At 40.3% G+C, this 19,203-nt stretch overlaps 1 protein-coding gene across 1 annotated transcript; it reads right to left on the reverse strand.

Moving 5' to 3' along the window:
• Positions 1-108: 108 nt before the first annotated feature.
• Positions 109-17,215, reverse strand: LOC117428226 (protein phosphatase PTC7 homolog). The gene is made up of 6 exons (XM_034047053.3): positions 16,640-17,215; positions 9,787-9,966; positions 7,386-7,584; positions 5,533-5,656; positions 5,266-5,395; positions 109-4,757 (listed from the first exon to the last, which is right to left on the reverse strand). Exons 1-6 carry the CDS (start codon positions 16,839-16,841, stop codon positions 4,699-4,701), a joined length of 894 nt encoding a protein of 297 aa, XP_033902944.1. The 5' UTR covers positions 16,842-17,215; the 3' UTR covers positions 109-4,698.
• Between the last annotated feature and the right edge of the window lie 1,988 nt (positions 17,216-19,203).

The following is a 19,203-nucleotide window of genomic DNA, read 5'->3' on the forward strand; positions in this document are numbered from 1 at the left end:
GAACTGGATTTGTGCAGGCGGATATGGTGTGTGTTTGAAATGCCAACTCTTTCCTACACCTCCACTTCAGACCCGCTTCAATTAGCTTGCCTTCACACATACACCAAAGACACGACATACTTTTTATTATTATTTATGTTTAACATTGAGAACAGTTTATTCAATTGTGGTGCACATACTCTTTTACTGTCTCGGGATTACCACTGAAAGGTTAATTGAACAGAAACCAAATAGGAAAGCATTTGCACTCCAGCCAGGATTAAATAACTTCAAAATATTCATTTAGTTACCTTGCCAAAAACAAGATAACAAGAATGCCAAATTGAGGAGAGTTTCACAGTCTACAAGAGCAAGTTGCAAACTTACCAAATATAGCTTGTTTTACATAGGGACTCATTTTGACCAATGAATAAAAGTAGTTACCTTGAAAATAAACTACCAGATTTTATATTGGAGTGATTCTGAAGCTTATTAAAACAGCACTAGAGACCAAACCAAGTCAATGCAAACTCAGGATCAAAACAGTGTGTGTCCACTATGTCACTTCTATGAATTTGGTCCGATCACTTTTGGCAGGTCTCGTATCCTGTCTGGCTTCCAAATTGATATTGTATCCTATAGTTGAGATCTGTAGTGGGACACTACACTTAAAATGCACAGACTCAAGATAGCAAAATACTGAAAATCTAAACTTCAAGTTCACATTTTGTATTTTTTCTTTTGTAAGGTTTTCAAAACTTTCAATGTGCAATGTCGGTATCACAGTTATCGTTATGAAGCAACAATCACACCACTACCTTTGTTTACAGTAAATCCATTAACTACAGTATCCTTATGAACATTTAGTCAGGAGGCCCCAAGGCCTTTCTTTAAGTATTTGTGCACAGACAGCTTTACAGGAGGAAACACGCAAATGCTAGATATGTTCGAAGCGCAAGCAACCTAAAGAATATACATGTACAGACATCAGGTGAGGGAGAAAAAGCACAGCAAAAACAGACAATTTGTTATATTACAGTATTGCTTTATAAACACACACACACACACAGCACTGACAAAACACATGGTAAAAAATGGTCTTTGGTGCACCTGCCAGGCAAATAACAGAAATGAAAATAGAGAAAGTCTCTGCCTATTACCCAGCATCTGAGGAGTTTGTCTTAACACTGGTCACTTATAAATATAAGGGAGACAATATTTAGATCTGTCACTGTTTAATTCGGAATAGACACAAATAGTGTGAGGATGAGGTAATATGCAGACCCACTGATCAATATAGTTTCCAGAAATCACCAACACTGCATGTTTGTAATTACAATTCTGACAGAGAAGCTGTTAAAAGGTGCATTGGCATGAACTGCCTCCAATTGCCAGGTACAAATTAGGTGCAACTCTGAATAGTCGACTAGAAAAGTTAGTCGACCTCAGAAACTGGCAGTCGACTAACTGCAGCCTTCAATTTCAGAGCAGCACAGCGATATATTTGTGTGTTTAAAGGATGTACTCGCGGTGAGCTAACAATGTCAAGATTTGAATTGTCTTCAGCTGTTTGAATGACATGGAAAGTAATTGTGAAGACTGTGGTTTCAGACAGACGTCTCAAGTGCAGCTGCAGAAAAACAATTTTAGAATAGGTTTTTTTGTTTTAGTTTTGTTTTGTTTTAAATCCAAGCTGTTTGGAAACGGTTTACAAAACTGTACACACAAATTAAACACCCGACTTTATCAAATACATGATTTATTAGTCATTTTTTGATTATCAACTGTTTGACTGGCAAATAGTCATTCTACACCTAGTACCAACATAGACTTTTCTTAAGGTTTTACCAGCAAATGTCTTTAATAGCCAATGATGAATTGACAAGAGTACCAGTTCAGCTGGGTAGTAGACAGAAAGCTTCACTGTACAAAGGAGGAGCAGACCATGTAAATACAGGAATAGTCCATTAAATCAATTCCTTGGTTTAACTAGTGAAAAGCTTAAAAAAAATTAAATGTCTTTTAGAAGTATGATGTGCATTTAAATAAAGTAAAATCGACATGTACATGGTACATGTAAAAGTTGAATTTTAAATTACAAAATAAAAAGCTGCACAGAAACAGTTATGCAAATATACAGTACAACAAAAACTGAAAATCCTGATGTTCAACATGTGAATGTAACACTAACACACTAATGTTTAGAAGACCTTTCACAAACAAGTTACCTGATTGAGAGAGATACAATATTAGAGAGAGGTCTATTTGTAAAAGATGGCTTTAGGAACTCCATAGTGGGATACATTAATTAATTAATTAATTAATTAATTAATTAATTTAAATTAAATTATCTGGCTGTGGTAAAATTCTGTGTACAAGAACCATATATATATATTTTATATATACTATAGAACTGTGGAACCACTTAAAGGAAAAAAAAAAAGTTATAAAAATAAACCTTTATTATTCATTACTCATTTCTGACCTAACATACCTGTTGACAAAAGCACTCACCGATACTAACTTTTTATTCTTGTGCGTTAATGGTATTTTTCACAAAAGGTTATAAAAAAAAAACTCAGATAATCTCAGACGCAGAACCCACACACGCTTCTAGGAGTTACAGTCCCAACAGAGAAGGGTAACGTTACACAAACTCGCATACACAGCTGTGCTAAATTAGCTAGACCTGGTTATAACATTACACAAACACACACACACACACTCAGCTGTGACAAGTTAGCTAGACTTGGTTATCCAGTGACATAACAGGGTGTTTGTTTAATTCACCCGAGGCAGAGCTCACTCAGAGCACCCTGACGTGATGCATGTGACCATTTGGTTTCAGATAGGACTGGTCTGCATTATCCACTCTTGATACCGACAGGTGGGTCCCCGGTCCTGCTCCGATGCATAGTCAATGCACTGCAAAGCACGTTCAGAGCGACTGGATAACAGCCATTAAACATTCAGCACCCACAGTTGCAGAAGGGCTTGTTTGCAAATGTTGCTCTTTATAAAAACAAAAAGGACTGTACATGGCTTTGGAGATTTTGGAGGAAGAACCAGAGATTGTCTAACTTAGCTCTTTCTGAAATCCATCACCATTTCCAGGGATAAAAAAAAAAATGCTTCGAGTAAGCTTTGTTTTCACTCCCAGTCCATACTAGTAATGATTTCCAACTACAGTAAATGAATTAAAAACCTGTGTTTAAAAGGGGAATTCTGTGCTAGATTGATGGGCCAGAAGTTTAAGATATTTGACCTCTAACCTGGTGTTTCTGAGCAGTTAAACAGTGTATATGTATTGAGAAAAAAGCTTTATCTAACTACAAATACTCCAACCTCCAAACCTCAATATACATGTCCTTTAAGAGAACATAGGAAGCAAATCCATCTGCCCTTACTCAAACACCAACACTAAGGTGCTGCAACAAAACATCATCCCTTCTTAATTCCATTAAACCAGCATTACAGAACTTTAAAATACAGAAAAAAAATTAAACGGGATTGGGACAGTTCCACCAACAGCCACGCTCTCCAATATGCTACCATACATGCCACTCAAACAGATGACAAAACATTATTACTGAACGCTATTCTTTAACATTTTTTTTGTTGAAAACGAAGCATAGCAAAAGTACAAGCCTCTTGTTTCAGCTGTTTTCTTCAAACGAGGATGGCAATCAAACTGATGTGGCAGACCTCTATATACCGCTATGCCTCGTTTTATTTATTTTTTAATGCAATCACAATTTACATTCTCTCACCAGTGAACCTACACATCTCCCACTGTTTATAAGTGCAAGTAATTGATCAGGAAACTTCAACTTTTAAACCTTTGCCAGTGCCGAGGACAATTTTAAATCAAGCCAGCCCCCTTCCAGACTGGCAGCCATTTACAGTATCCGCTTCGAAGACTTTGAAATGGAATCTGATAGACACAGGATCTATGACTGGTGGCTGATCAAACCTTGGAAACATTAGGAGCCATTTTACCATAGGCAACCAAACCAGAGTTCATTCCCTGTTCACTGCTGAGTTCCTCATATTTGCCACCCAACTGACTCAAGTTCAGTATTCAGGCAACAGCAATAAACACTTGCACACAGACCCCCAAATGCTGTCCATATAGGTCAGAAACATTAAAATGCAAGAACAGGAGAGAAATTCAAATGCATATTTCTGCTCCTGTTTGAGTTTGTACATTCGCAGCCAGGGGAAAGGGATCCAACGACCCCACATTTAAATGTGTTTATTGCTCAGAAGGTGACTGGGACAAAGACAACTAATATTATAGGCATGTGACATCTCTACAGCCACCTGCTGGACAATAAACAAATGACATCAAGCAACGCTTATGGAAAAACAGCTCACAGACTGAAACCATGATGTACCAGGCACTGCCAAGCGTGTTCCTGTGAATGAAATAATGTCACATTCCATTATAAATATGAAGGTCTACCCAATGCCAAAAGGGTGGTAAATAGTTCAAGTTGTCTTGCTGGCAGACACCACAGTTCATCTGTGTAGGACTGTCCTAGTTGCTTTGCAGGAAGATTTACCCTCTTCTTGGTAGTGGTGGAAGTGTGGCTACAGACCCAGGGAGTAACTGGCCTTGGGGGTTTAGCTGCAAGGGGAGGGGAGTCCACAGTCCTGCCAGCAGGAAACAGTACAATAGAACACGATTGAGGAAGACAACATGGCTCTCCAGTGCCACTAATCTGTGTACTCCGCTACTATAGACAGCAGAACTGTGATGTCATCAGGCTTCCCTCCTGCAGAACACAAAACGGAACACTGCATTAGAACACGAGGTTCCGAAAATAGCTTTCAATGAAATTAATAAACCCAGGGACTGAATCAACAGCAAATGTCGTTTGTGACTTGAGGTCTAAAGGGGTTTGTGACTGGTTCTGTAACATGTTGGTCCTCCTCAGCTCTGCCAAAGCTCAGGAAGTTGCTGTTCTGTGTTTCAGACTTGTCCAGAGCACAGTACGGTTGCCGAGTAACTAAGTGGAGAGCCTGGGAGTGGACGAACGTCTGTGTAAACTTCATTTTTGTTGCTTAACTACAACAGTCAACAGTAGACAATAATAATAATAGAGCTTATACAGTGTTCCCTTTTTATTTTCCATTCTTAGACATGAAATAAATTACGTGCCCCACCATGATTGAATCAAATTAAGCAGAGGAATCAGTGTTAAGATAAAGGGGGCAGTTGAACTTCTTTAGGAATATTTTGCAAACCTTTGTAGGATTCACTTTATTGGAGTCGGGGCTTACCTCGTACATTCAGTCCATTGTCACAAGCAAACTGTGCAAAAGGCGACATGTAATTTGGATCATATGCTAGCTCGTGGGCCTGCTCTGCGATACTCCTCGCAGTCTGCTGTATACTCTCATAGTTAGTATTCTGCAATAATAAATACAATCCATAAAACTCAATACATTCAACACAAAGCATCTACTGCAAGAGTTTTCCAAAAGACATGCAATTTAAAATCCTTCAGTAAAATTATTTGTATTATTTTAATTATAAAAAGGCTATACCTTTAGTTTTTTTAATTCTTGTAGGATCATATAATCTGGCATGTTGTCAAAAAGTCCATCTGTTGCCGTCAGGATAATATCTCCTAGCTGGACATCAAAAGAGGAGCTATCGGCAGCTTCAGGGCTGGGGATGGAGAGAGAATGGCAGAACATGAACAGTCTGGCCCCGAGGATGCATTTCTAATTACCTGCTAGATAAGCCCCCTGTATTTAAAATACAACATGAGAAATGAGAAATGCCTTCCCACTGCTTGTGCAGAATCACAGGACCTGCTTAATCTTAAAGTCTTAAAGAAGTTCAAAACTGGGCTTGGTTTGCAGCCAGACTCCAAAAGGAGGGGGGGTGACCCGAGCGTCACCTGAAAAGAGGATTAACCTTGCACCTCCCCTCCTCCCTACAGCCCACACTCAGGAAATCCTTTCCTGCTGAAACTGGAAAATCAGGATCACTAATTCCAGGTCTTTGTGTTACAGCAGGTCAGGGGGACTCGAACCAGATCCAGCCCAAATCAGGACTTCAGACAATCTTAAACACTGAATGCACTAAAAATAACAGGGCCAACATCAAGTAATACGGGCATCTTGGATACAGTGATCTAAGCACTTGTGTACATTCCAAGATCACTGAAAATCTACATGGCAAGTGAAATACTCCCAGGAGATTGTGCCTTTTCTGTACCATTGCCACTTGTCAGAGTGCAAGTCACAAGGAGAACCACTCTGGATAGATTGTAGGGACCTGCCTTTCCTCAAGATATTATTTATTTATTTTAAAATTACCTGTAGGAACATATTCTGCATTCATTTTTAGTCAAGAAATCTGCACCAATGCATATACAGTAGATTCAAATTTGTATAATTGGTGTGTAGTACTTTGGTACAATATTACATTGTAATTTTAGTGAAAAATACCCCCCCCCCATCCTACACACACACACACACACACACACACAGTGTCAAAGTCCTCCACTGGTTGAGAGGAGAAAGTCCCCCTGCCCTCCCATCACCAGGATTGGCCAGCATCAGTGAGAGCTGAGCTCTCCCATCAATGCACCTGGAGGGTTGCCAAGATAAAACTTTCCCTTGCGAGACAATGCACCACGCTACTGCCAAGCTCCCTCGCCTGGAGGCATAGATACCAACATTTCATGGTTCTGGGGTGCTGCCCAGGGGAATGTTTCAGAGACAGACCTTAAAACAAGTTCAAATTGAACACACTGAGCTGCAGAAGTCAGGTACTCTGACTGGACTGGCACATCTGGAAAAAAAACACACCTTAACTGATCTCTCAACACTGCAGACCTGAATACTGGTTTAGGTAACGCCACTCAGAACAGCAGACCAGTAAACTGATCTTTGCACTGTGCCCATATATAAATGATGCTCATTTGGAGTTACTTAGTGCTGAAAGACTTCTGCAACACCCGCAGCATAAACCAAGAACACACTGAAGGGGAACTTGAATCGGAAATGTATGTTTTATGCATTCTGCCACATTTTTATTGCGTGTATAATAGATACTTTAAGGGAAAGACAGTAAATGACCCTACAGTAAGAAATTTAGGATGTGGACATTTTTTCACTGCTTTAGTGGGATGTATTCTGCATTGAAAGACGTTCTGCTCCATGAGCAAAGCCAACAAGCGACATTAATGCCTGGTCAGTAAAAATAGCCAAGTGTTTCAGAGAACCGCTGCTGGCTCCAATTCTTATTGCAATTAAGGATTGACTCCAGGAAGTACAAGGAAACTCAGCTCGAGCTCCCAAAGACTTGCCAGGTTCTCTAACCAGGTCCTAAACACATTTCAACATTCACTCAGACACCACCTGGGAGGAAAGTGAGCGTCTCTCACCTGTCGCTCAGGACGGCCCCCTCAGCCTCGGGCGGGGCGATGGACAGCTGGAAGGGGGTGTTGAAGTAGTGCTGCTGCTCGTCCGATCGATGCACCACCTCGCCCTCCCGCACCACCAGGAAACCAGAGTCCCCCAGGTTAGCTGTGTGCAGCTGGTGACTCCGCCTGTCCAGCACCACGATGCATGCCGTACTGCTCCCTGCAACACACACAGACACACGTCAGCCAAGATAAAAGGCTTGCCAGGGGGCTGTAGCCATCCCACTGGGGGGCAGAGCCCAGAGGATAACCAACATTTGTTTTTTTGGGAAATGGATTGAAAATGAAATACTTTTTTACCCCCTAAATTTGAAACGGGGGGCAACACGCCACAAGTGTCAGTTTCCAGGAAACGCTAACCCTTAACGCGTTATTATTTATTTATTCCAGATACTTGCTTGCTGAGAAGCTGTAATATTAATAAGGTTCTATTCCAAGGGTCAGAAATGGAAGGTTGTGTGGCAGCTTAACGTCGACATGGAAAAAAGAGAACAGGCGCTGTGCACGGGACTGCTGGGTAGCCTTACAAGAATGTGTCACACATGCAAGGCAAAGTAGGTTCGTTCTGGATTACACAGATCTGTTTAGGGAAGCAGCAGCAAGGTCCAATGATCAAAAGGCACAGCCAGAATATTCAGGGTTTCAAGCCAGCCCAGGCACAACTTGCTGTGCACGACCTTGGTAGGAAAGTCACTTAAACTCCTTGTGCCTCAAGCCATACGCAGCTGGAAAAATAAAGTGTGCCCGAGTCTGTGCAGGACACCAATGGAATCACTGCATGTGTGGGTATATACAGTATAGATAGATAGATGCAGACAGACAGACAGACAGATTTATAGGACTGGATTTCTTATCTTAACACTACTATCTTTAGACTACAACAATTGGAGGGATAGACAGGAGGTATTGCACACTGAAACTGATTGGAAATGATAAATCAAGGGCAGATCCCATGATTGTACAAGCCTATGATGATTAAATTATTATTATTATTTTTTATTTTTATTTTTTTTTCTAAGAAAGGGCCAGAAGGGAAATAAATGGACAAGTCACTTGTGTTTTTTTTTCTTCTTTCTCTGCTCTTGTGACCAAGTAAGAATGCAAACTCTGCATAAAGCCAGACTCAACGTTCCACTCCAAGGGTCAAACTCTAAAATAACTGCTGGGATTAAATATAAGCATGACCTTTCCATTAGAGCAAATCAGTCATCATCAGACTGCTGGTCCGCAGCACAGGGCGGGACTCCTCTCAATATCCAGCCTACCTCTTAAACACACAGTGCCTGATCTTTTTTTTACCACCGGGACTTGCAGTACTGTGGGAGACATGTGATCTCTGGTTCTGCCATCAAAGCAATCTATTGCTGACTTTTTTAACCTTAATCTCTTCCCTACAACCCTTTTTGACGTTTCCAAAAAACAAGCAATAAAATCAAATTGGCAAGACATTCTTCATATAAATTTCATCCATCAGGGATGGAAATAAGACTCCCGTTGCATAGCAGTTTGATCCATTCCCCATTCCAGGTTTTACCATGAGTTTAATAAGACATCTGAGCTGGTTACCTGTACACTGTGGCTAATCAAGCTTGTAGTAAAACCTGGAATGGTTGTAACTGCTATGCAATAGGATTCTTATTTCCATCCCTGTCCATACTTTAAAGTTTTGGATTGAAAGCTTAAACAAGAAAGTATATTTCACTGCAGCTTGTACTTGATCTAGTTTTTTTTTTGTAAAAACAAATGGCAGGATTCATTGAGGGGGTGCCCTGGTAACACCCATTAGTTCCAGCACTGTTTTTCATTTATTAAAGAGAGTGCTGCAAATTCTAGGAGTAAGCCAAAGTGATTTTGGTTGTTTCAGCCAGCAACCAAAAGGGTTTCACAAATAAGCCAACAATGCAGAGCTAAGCGAAGACTTAAAATACGTAACCAAAAAGTACCTGGTATATAGCCAGGGATGGTATGCAGGAACCCTTCCCTGCCATCCTAAAACGGGTTTCCTCAAGCACAACATGAAAGAATGAACACAAGCTCGGCAAAGGCAGGCTCCACTGCACCACACCCTGCTGCCAGTGACTCACGCAGAGGAAATGCTCTGCTGGAGCAACATGAATGGAATCACACAATCGGAATTCTTTTACCACTGTTAACTAAAGCCAGCTGGGAATAAATGGACATTTGAACCTCTTCTCCCTCTTTGTTTTCAAACTCAAATATTTAAGCTAATCCACAATTCTGTTCATTTTACCCTAACTCCTAGGTTCCAGTTTACTCGATTCTTTCATAGTGTCGGTACAGCAGGTATTGGACAGTCCTGTTTTTTTCGTAGCCCCCTCTGTTCCCCCCGTTCCATACCTACCTAATAATGGAACTTTGTTCTGTAACAGTTCATAGTAGCCGGTGGTGAGGATTCCCACAGGACTGCTCGGCATGAACCTGCCTTCCTTCACCAGACGCTCACATGTTCGCATCAGAGTCCCTGAGAACTGAGAGGGGTCGACACCATAGTCCCTCCACCCTCCCACGCCATCCGCCACACCTAAAACACACAGGTCAGGAAGACAAAGGGTTACTATTGAAAACAGACGGAACACACACCCACCACTCTGCAGTCATGTCAATTACTCCTAATGAATATTTTATTATAAAATGAGACCATGAGTCTTATAATATTGTTGCAGTTTTGCATACAAAAATACACTCAGACTTACAAGAGATGGCGGACCTCCTTACTTTGGTACACAGATGGGGTATGAATTCTAAAAGCGTTTAGACCCAACCTTGTTCGACAGCATTGAAATGCGGGCGCAAGCACTGAATACAAACCAAAACGTAACCTCAGAACCATTTTAAAACACCTAAAACTTTTTCAAGTTGGCCCGTGCCTAATTTAACCTATTTGTTTTTCACCCTAATGTAACTTATTTGTTTGAGAAATTCCAAATCAATTACTGTTTTCATGAATTTAGAACATACTATAAAATTAGACTACCGTGATACTATAATGATCAGGCCAATTGAAGTAAATTAGACAACCGATCGCTGTGCTCCTCCAGTTACAGGGTGTTTATGTGTTTATATGTTCAGAAAGAGGATTACTGATAGGCAAGTAGACAATGTCTGTGTGGAACGATGAATACGCTTGCTGAAACATTAGTCTGCTTGACCCAGTTTCTTTACTGCATTCAAAGGAGTGATCACAGGACACAACGCTCAGGACTGACTGACCGCTTCTGTGCATTTGTTTTTTTTTTTTTGCCTTAAAATATTCTACAGAACAGCTGTCAATCCAACACTAATTGTAGACACTGAAATACGCATTTCAATTAATTTGCCTGGCTTCTCAATGCTGCAGTTTAAAGAAAAAAAAAATACATATCAAAAGCTGCTATAACATCCCTTGTGAAAAGATACCCAAACAGTTTTGCTCATGTGCTCAGTGCCAGGATCTTGGAGCTGGCTCACTCTTGTTGAAGTGTATGGTTGAACCTGTATTTAGCTCACCAGTTCAATGATAAACAGGACAGTATTCAGTACATTTCTAAACTGGGCTCTCCTTCATCCCAGTCTACTTCACAAATCACTGCGCTACAATCTTAAACATGCCTTCAATATAGATTAGGCTTAGAGTCAGGCACACTGACAGCTCACCTTTCACATCAATACAACAGCAAGCACTTAAATGCACAGCTGCTGCAATGCAGCACCAATTCTTCAATACTCCATTTGGTTTGCAGGAGCGGAAAAGGAGCACCCTGTGCTGCGATTGAACATCAGATTCAACCATTACATGCACTTTCATTGACATTCTTCCCAGACGTCTCATCTTCAGCACCACATTTCAAAAACTTTCATGTTACTCGTCGCCCTGGTGAAATTCCGAAGCTAAGAAGAAGGCTCTAGTTGACAGTGATGGATAGCAGGGGTTCCATTTCAATTGCTTTCATCACTGGTAAGGGGTTTCTAGTCCAGCTCACCAGCAAAAGGCAATCCGCCAATTCAATTAGTCATGGAAACCCTGCCGAATATCAGTGGCAACACAAAACAAAACAGCTGCACCGCAGATATTTAATTACTCTCATTACTTTGCATTAACATGCCACCCTCCCCATGGGACCTCCAGCCAAGATCACAACTTGTCACAGCCAGGTCAAGCAATTGCACTACTTGATTAATCCTGATTAATTCTAAACTACTACATTAGAAGAAGGGATCATTGCACATTTGGAGAATTAATCCTGGGCAGAAATGTTTTCAGTAACTGAGCAGGACAAAAAAATCCCTGTCTGTACTCGAAACAAATGTAACTTAACTGTTCAGAGAAAACTATGAAGAAAAGCAAATCTATTGGAACTAGACACTGCCGAGGTCATGTCAATGTTTCACAGAACTGTAGCTCCAGGGCACGGTGAAATATTAGAAAATGCACCAGCATTTCACCCCTGGAGGGCTGGATCCAAACCTGGCTTAGCCATCAACAGACAGTTGTCTGTACAAAGATCTGGCACTGGGAACCTTTGACACAGTCTCAGTAACAGAGGTGAAGGTTTAGGCACTTTCATTCGATAGTGTGTTAAAACTCACACCACACCTCTGGTCTATGGTTGCACAAGAGCAATATTCTTCATGTTCACATTCTGGCAGTGCCAGTTTCAGGAATACCAAAATTAAAAATCAGATATAATTACCATTCATATCTTAATAAATAAGAAAATGACACTAACTAAAAAAGACACTGCCAAACTACGACAGCTACTCTGAACCCACTAATCTTAGACTGCTCTCCAGACACATTCATCCCTGCTGCAAATTGGGAAGCCATTTGAAGCAGCTTTCTCCCGAATTCCGACATAACTTTTCAGCCATTGGCTTCCAAAATAAAGAGTGCAGTTAAGGGTTAGGCAGCCCAGCAGTGACTCAAAAGCGACTGGTGACAGGGAGCTTCAGTAGTCTCCATCACTGGAGTAAAGCGAGTGGTCTTACAGTACTTCATGTTAGATTTTGAAATGTCACATTTAAATTTGTCAATTTTTTGTTAAGTATATGGAAAACTACTGTAATTCAATATGTTAACATAACATTATTCAGCAGGTTTCATTCGACAGTTTTGCTGGGAACTGTCTACAATTACAGCAGTTTTACGGAACAAGAAACAGGATTAGGAAGCGAAAACAATGTAAAGCTTTATTGGCAGCACACAGGTCTGATTGCATTCTCCTTAAATGACCATGCCTTGGAAGAATATCACTCAGCTGCACACGACACTCCCCCAAGAGAACAACCCTCCGATAACAGCCGGAGAGTCTCTTTCCAGAAATGGCAATCCTGCAGTATTGCTTCACAGAGAACAATCCAACAAACTCAGTGACCATACAAGGAATCATGCTAAAGTACGCCTTTTGCTCAAAATATTTCATGCAAATGGCATTTACTTGTGATTAGCAGACATGAAAACAAACAAAAACAGCTGTCTATCTCAGAGCTAACGGCAAGAAACCGGTAGTATTTATATGGATCTGGCAATAAAAAGATGTTTTAGCTCAAAAACAAAAACCTTTTGAATGCACATTTTGCTTTAGGCTGACAAATGCAACAACACACCACTTCTGAAAATGGATTTTAAAAACTTGGTTCAAAGCACTTCTTTAATAACAGTGCTATTGTTACAGCACAAGATAATTATGTAAAGAATGTTTACACCAAATGACTCGAGGTGGCTCTATAGCACCACATGTTTTTAATTGATTCCCCTCGTGCCTCACAGTGTTTTTTGGTTTGCTGGAAAAGGATTTGGAGGGAATACTTATAGATCTGCACCTGTGTGGGCGAGGCTTTGACTGCTTAAATAATTAGGAAACACTTTATACAACTTCAGCCAGATTGATTTATAATGTTAGACGGCAGAAAGTCGCGGAGAAGAATCCTTTGCCATCAGATGCCTCTCTTACACCTCACTTCCAGTCATTCAGGAAGTTTCAGATTTTAAATTCAAGTGACGGTGGTGTTTGTCTTCAATTAGAGAAGGCACATATAATTGCCTAAGTGTCTCAAGTTGTAGCCTATTCTGTAATTTTCCTGACTCAGTGTTTAGCAAATGGTTCCTGGAAACTTACTCAGCTTTTGAGAATGTTGCCTTATCTTGGCACATCTTAATCGTTGAATGAGAGAACACGACCTGCCTTGGTACAAATGATGTTTCATTTTGAAAATATCTTAACAGCATGCATTTTATTTGTTACTGTTTGCAACTGTTGTCCCAAATATTATTTTTGTATGATTTTACAAATAAATGGACACAAAACTACAAGGCAACATGCATAACAAATAAATCCCATCCCATTTATTCATTATTTAAACTGCCAGTACGTGTGGTAGCAGCCTGGTCATTGTTTCGTGTGCAGAGGAACAGAGGTACATGATAGTTTAGTATTGTTCAATAAAAAGATCATGTCACCCAGACTTCATTTCTACTCTACATAAGCACAGTGCTATCTGCCTACAACTGTGAGAAGCCAAATTACAAGAAAATATATTCTAACAAATGTTCCAGAAGAAATTGGATGTGAATTGGGATTTAAAATGCCAGCGTGGGTCTCAGCGTCAGTGTTGCATTAGTGTTCTGACAGCGTGCCATGCAAGACTGTTGTAATCTGCAATCTGATCTTGCCAGTCTCAAATGCATTCTTCCAGGCTGAAAAGTTTCATTTAAAAAGATCAGTTTATGCTCCAGGTGCAGATAAAAATCACTTGCGTGTGACTAGTAACCTTCTGTGAAAAAACATTTCATTTTAATGTGAACGGGTAACAATCACAGGATTAACGGGAAGTGATTTATTTTGCATTAAAAATAAAACATAATAAAATGTTAAAAAAAAGTGCCATCCTTTCTCCAGCAGAACCTGGCAACAAGACCACATTTTAAAACTAAACTGCTCTCTCAGAATCGAATTAAGCACTCTAATACAAGGCAAGGCTGGCAGGGGGTTAGGATGAATCATCCAGGAACATTGTGTACTCTTCTGAAAACAGTAATGCATCTCAAGCAATCAGAACACAATGCGCAGCTAGGGTGACTAGTTACCATTTTAAATGCTACAGTGGTCTCTGTGTGTGTGTGTGTGTGTGTGTGTTGGGTGGGGGTTAACTTTAGAATACTGCAATGGTTGCCATTTTGAATACCTGACTGGACAGAGTTCTAATTTAGAATTCCTATATGACCTTGAGGTAATGGCAATGTCTCTGGAATGGAGGCTGGGCAGCAGCACAGGTTAATAAATGAGCCTCAATGGGTTTCCTCTCTGGAATCCTCACAATGAGCATGGTGGTCTGAACTTCCCTGGTGGACACTTCACATCACACTGCCAAACTCTTCAGCACAACTGGCAGACTCTGAATGAGAGGCCCGTGGCAGAGGGTGAGTATGGAGGCTTGCAGAGCCAAGAGGAGTAATCTCTCCTGGCACTGTACCTGGCTAGGCATGCGTCACATTGTCCCTTGCAATAAATTCAAAAGCATGCGTCACTAAAGCATTTGAAGGTCATTAGTTACAAATACTGGGCTGAACAACTTATCTTGTTTGAGATAACAAAACTGAAGTTTTTCCAAAGAACCTAAATAAATATTGGCTATTTAGTTCTATTTCCACTTTAAGTTATGCTTGATCATTTTTAGTTTGGACTTCGTTTTCCACAGGACACACTCCAAACATTTTCATTGCAACACTATTTTTGAAAGGTCAAAGTCCATTTTGACTATCTACAGCAGACCTAGAAAATGAACACAAACTAGTGTTTATTATTATTATTATTATTATTATTTTGCTGACGCTTTTGGGCCAAGGCGAAAACGCCTTTGATGAGCACAGGCTATTGTCGTTCAGTTGGTTATCACCTATTAAAATGTCAAACAGCCATCCTCTAACCACAGCATATTTTTTGCATTTCCAGCATACCCCTCTGAAGAGCACAGGGCAGCTGCTACACAGAGAACGCCAGTGAAAAGGTCGCACCAAATTTTTTTGAAATGCCGGAGAAACGCGACATTGGCAATATGGCTGCCCCCATTGCATGACCAGTCTGACCTTTAAAATATCAAACACATGAGATTGATCTTACATCCACCCCGGATTCGATACATGCTTCGCACCGGGGTGTTGTGTAATATGTTCGTAATTTCTGAAATGACGTTGATTTAAAATATATAAAAATAAATATATACACTATCGCTGTATTTGAAAAAAAAAAAAAAGACTTACCGTTGCCATGGCCGTAAAACAACACACATGAACGTGAGCAGCAGGAGACGGGTTTGGACACGACATATGTTTTTTTCAGTCAATAGGCATTTATAAGGACGAATACTGTTGTATTTATACGAAACATACCGGCCGGCAATTTAACCCTTACATAAAATGCGGGCACAATGTGGCCGCTAGTTGTGCGCTAATCCTCAAGGGCTTCCTCGCTATCTAGGTAAAGGGTCACTCTTCAGCAGTATCACGCAGGGCTTCATATTGTATGCAAGGGGGCTTTGTGATTGAAATAACAAGCAACCCTCGGTTCTGTGGGGAAAACGCAGCGGGAACACACCGTAGAAATCTGAATCTAGACTGTTTAAACGGAATTTCCCAATTTAATTTCAAACGCTGTCGGTGCAGATGCATGCAGTACAACTAGCAATGACATTTGAAACCACGTTGAGTCCATAGACAATCAACTTGCACGAGCTCATCGTCGCTGAAAAAACACGCTTATAAAATGTAACCAGAACGAGCTACTTCTGCAACAACTAACCGAGCTTTCTATAACCGCATTTAGAAAAGGGGATACTTTTAACTAACACCATTAACAGTAAATCTGACCAGTCAAATAAAACACAGGTGCAGGGATAATGAACTGCATTGCATGAATCGTGCTGCTGTACTGTATTTGCAAAGTATAACATGTTACAGCAGCTGCTAGATGTACTATATCCTGCAAAAGACAACGCTCTTATTATTTGTATTATTGTATTGCTAATATGCTGAATTAAGAAAACTACTGCTGGAAACTAAAGCGACATCTGGTCCTTACAACAAAGGCCACAGTACAGCAGTGTGTGGTGTGCAACAAAGAGAAAGAATCGCGTAGCAATTTATACGAACGACGCTTTAGAGGTATTCAATCGGGGGCACATTTACAGTCAGTACAGTGGAGAATGCGATCGAGACTTACCTAAGACATCTGCAGATCTATGTCGGGCAATGAAGCAGGCGTCATCCCCGTAACACATCCCTTTCTTCAAAATACCCTTCCGAAAATCCTTTCCGAAGCCGCAGCTTGCTGTAATCAGGCTGTAATCCCGGCTATCTGTTTGGGAAAGTCCGCCCAGGACAGCCCTGGCAACCAGTCTGCCGTAGGAAAGTAAGGAGAACATCCCCTAGCAAAAATAATAATACACTGCACGAGTCAGCACTCTTCTCTTCCTTCCTGACACTCACTTACTACAGTCTCTCAGCAGCCCCCACATGCAGTTACCACGCAGACAAAACAAAAAAAAAACAGAAAAAGGGAAAAGACAACCGCACCGCTCCTCGGTTCAGATTCTGCAGCAGGACGTGTTTTCGTTTGAAATACGCCTGCCTTGTCGATTCGCGGCTGTTCTTTATCGTTTTGCGGATTTGGCAGAGCCGGTTCCTTCCAGGTGCTCCATCCTTTCCGCCATGTTTCCCCTTCTCAACAAGACATACAAACACTCGGTATACGCGACCTGCCTCAGAAGTCTTATGACTGTGCTACGTCACTCAACCACGACGTCATTATCAATGTTGCGCAATAGGGGGTTTTCCTTTAAAGGGCAGTCATCGCTGTTTGGTAACCCTTTTTATGCTGGAGGCTTTTATATTTTTCCATTAAGTTATTTATTAATTAATTAATTTATTTATTTATTTATTTATTTGTTTGTTTGTTTGTTTGTTTTTTTACTGAATAAGGAAAACCAGCGCAGGTACTCCTCATAATATGTATAAAATATACAATCTATGCACATAGATAGTATTTTTAAAATAAATAAGACTATAAATAACTGCGATCAATGACCAGATATTTCCATTACCCTCCAGTGTTTCGGTGCTCGCGACTAACCCATTGCTTGACCATGAGCACCACAGCTCTCCGGCTCCACATACCTGTTTTGAAGAAAGAACCACTCTATATGCTTTATGATGAAGGCATATATCTGGTTTCAAAGACCGCGATTAGAACTGTTCTGGGCTACCTTACACTAAAAACTGTTAACAATGTAATATCATTTATATGCAAGCGATTGTATGCACATATTTGTGTTTTTTTATGTAATATACAGAACCTCACTTCCTGCAGGCAGGCGCATCACACAGGGCGAGGCAATCCACATCCAGGCGGAGGGCGGGCGCGGACAAGGGGACCTCTCGTACAAAAGACACAAGCCCGACAAAAGTCGGTTCCGTTGCAAGGAAGGAGCATGTATCGGGTTTATGTGTTTGTGTGTGATTACACCCTGCTGCAGCCTTCCCCCGTGTACGCTACAATACGACGCACAAACATCCAAGTGTTTAACATATGTTACATAATACTGTATATAGTACTGCCAGTGTTCTGTTTTGTTTATTATTTTACAGAACTAGAACCATATAACCATACAACTATTTTAAAATGAACCGCCCTCAGTCGAAATCGCGCCCTCAGTCGAAATTATTTACTGTATTTTACTGTAGTTTATAACTGTTCTCTGTAATGTGGTATTTTGTATTGTGATACTTTGTAATGTTATACTTTGTAACAACTGATAGTTGCCCTGGATAAGGGCGTCTGCTAAGAAATAAATAAATAACAATAATAACTAACTAACCCATCAGATTTTAATAGACATCTACAGTAAGTATGCTCTTAGGTACTCTCAAGATAAGTTGGAATTTTCCAAATATTTTAAACTGAAGTAAACACTTTGACAATATTGTAACAGTTTATCCCGATTAAGATATCCGGGTACTGCAATAATAATGGCCATGGTTATTAGAACACACATTTGAATGACAATAATTCCATTCACCATGAGAACAGATGCTATGCAAATCACTCATCAAAGGCTGAGGATGAGGGAGTTGCGAGCTCATTTTATTATTCAAATATGGATTTGGGATGCAAATTAAGCCTCCTTCTTTCGAGTTATAATATCTGAAGCGTAAGATATATATATATATATATATATATATATATATATATATATATATATATACAGACGTGCTCAAATTTGTTGGTACCCCTCCACAAAAAACGAAGAATGCACAATTTTCTCTGAAATAACTTGAAACTGACCAAAGTAATTGGCATCCACCATTGTTTATTCCATATTTAATAGAAATCAGACTTTGCTTTTGATTTTTTATTCAACATAATATTATAAATAATAAAACAAATGAAAATGGCATGGACAAAAATGATGGGACCGCTAACCTAATATTTTGTTGCACAACCTTTAGAGGCAATCACTGCAATCAAACGTTTTCTGTAGCTCTCAATGAGACTTCTGCACTTGTTAACAGGTAGTTTGGCCCACTCTTCCTGAGCAAACTGCTCCAGCTGTCTCAGGTTTGATGGGTGCCTTCTCCAGACTGCAAGTTTCAGCTCTTTCCATAGATGTTCGATAGGATTCAGATCAGGACTCATAGAAGGCCACTTCAGAATAGTCCAATGTTTTGTTCTTATCCATTCTTGGGTGCTTTTAGCTGTGTGTTTTGGGTCATTATCCTGTTGGAGGA

Source organism: Acipenser ruthenus, chromosome 21, assembly GCF_902713425.1.
Source record: "Acipenser ruthenus chromosome 21, fAciRut3.2 maternal haplotype, whole genome shotgun sequence".
Classification (NCBI taxonomy): Eukaryota; Metazoa; Chordata; class Actinopteri; order Acipenseriformes; family Acipenseridae; genus Acipenser; species Acipenser ruthenus.